This window comes from Chelonoidis abingdonii, chromosome 2, assembly GCF_003597395.2.
Source record: "Chelonoidis abingdonii isolate Lonesome George chromosome 2, CheloAbing_2.0, whole genome shotgun sequence".
NCBI lineage: Eukaryota > Metazoa > Chordata > Testudines > Testudinidae > Chelonoidis > Chelonoidis abingdonii.
The window spans coordinates 2,774,423-2,774,700 of NC_133770.1; the positions used below are offsets into that span (position 1 = coordinate 2,774,423).

Consider the following 278-nt stretch of genomic DNA (forward strand, 5'->3'; position numbering starts at 1 on the left):
ATGCCACAGACCAAATACGCCATGGTGGTGAAAAGGCATAGCAGGTGCCATCCGGATACACCCCAGGAGGTGGATCTTGAGGTTGGTGAGGACAGTTTTCCTGTGTCGCATGGGACAGGACTGTGAGGGTAGAATTCAGATTGCACTGGCACAGCAGCCTGTGTTCAGTCCTGCTCAGGAGGAAGGCTGCTCGGACCCTGAGTCATTTGTATAAGAGAGCCGTCCCAACAAAGGGCGATTGCAGTGTAGGTGACACATAGAGGTCGCTTGAGTGGTAA

At 53.2% G+C, this 278-nt stretch overlaps 1 protein-coding gene across 1 annotated transcript in view; it reads left to right on the forward strand.

Annotated features, from left to right (window-relative positions):
* LOC116831231 (stonustoxin subunit alpha-like) overlaps positions 1-278 on the forward strand; it is a 17,482-nt gene continuing 17,204 nt past the window's right edge. The window contains 1 exon segment of the mRNA XM_075063374.1: positions 1-85. Coding sequence (XP_074919475.1) covers positions 1-85 — 85 coding nt within the window.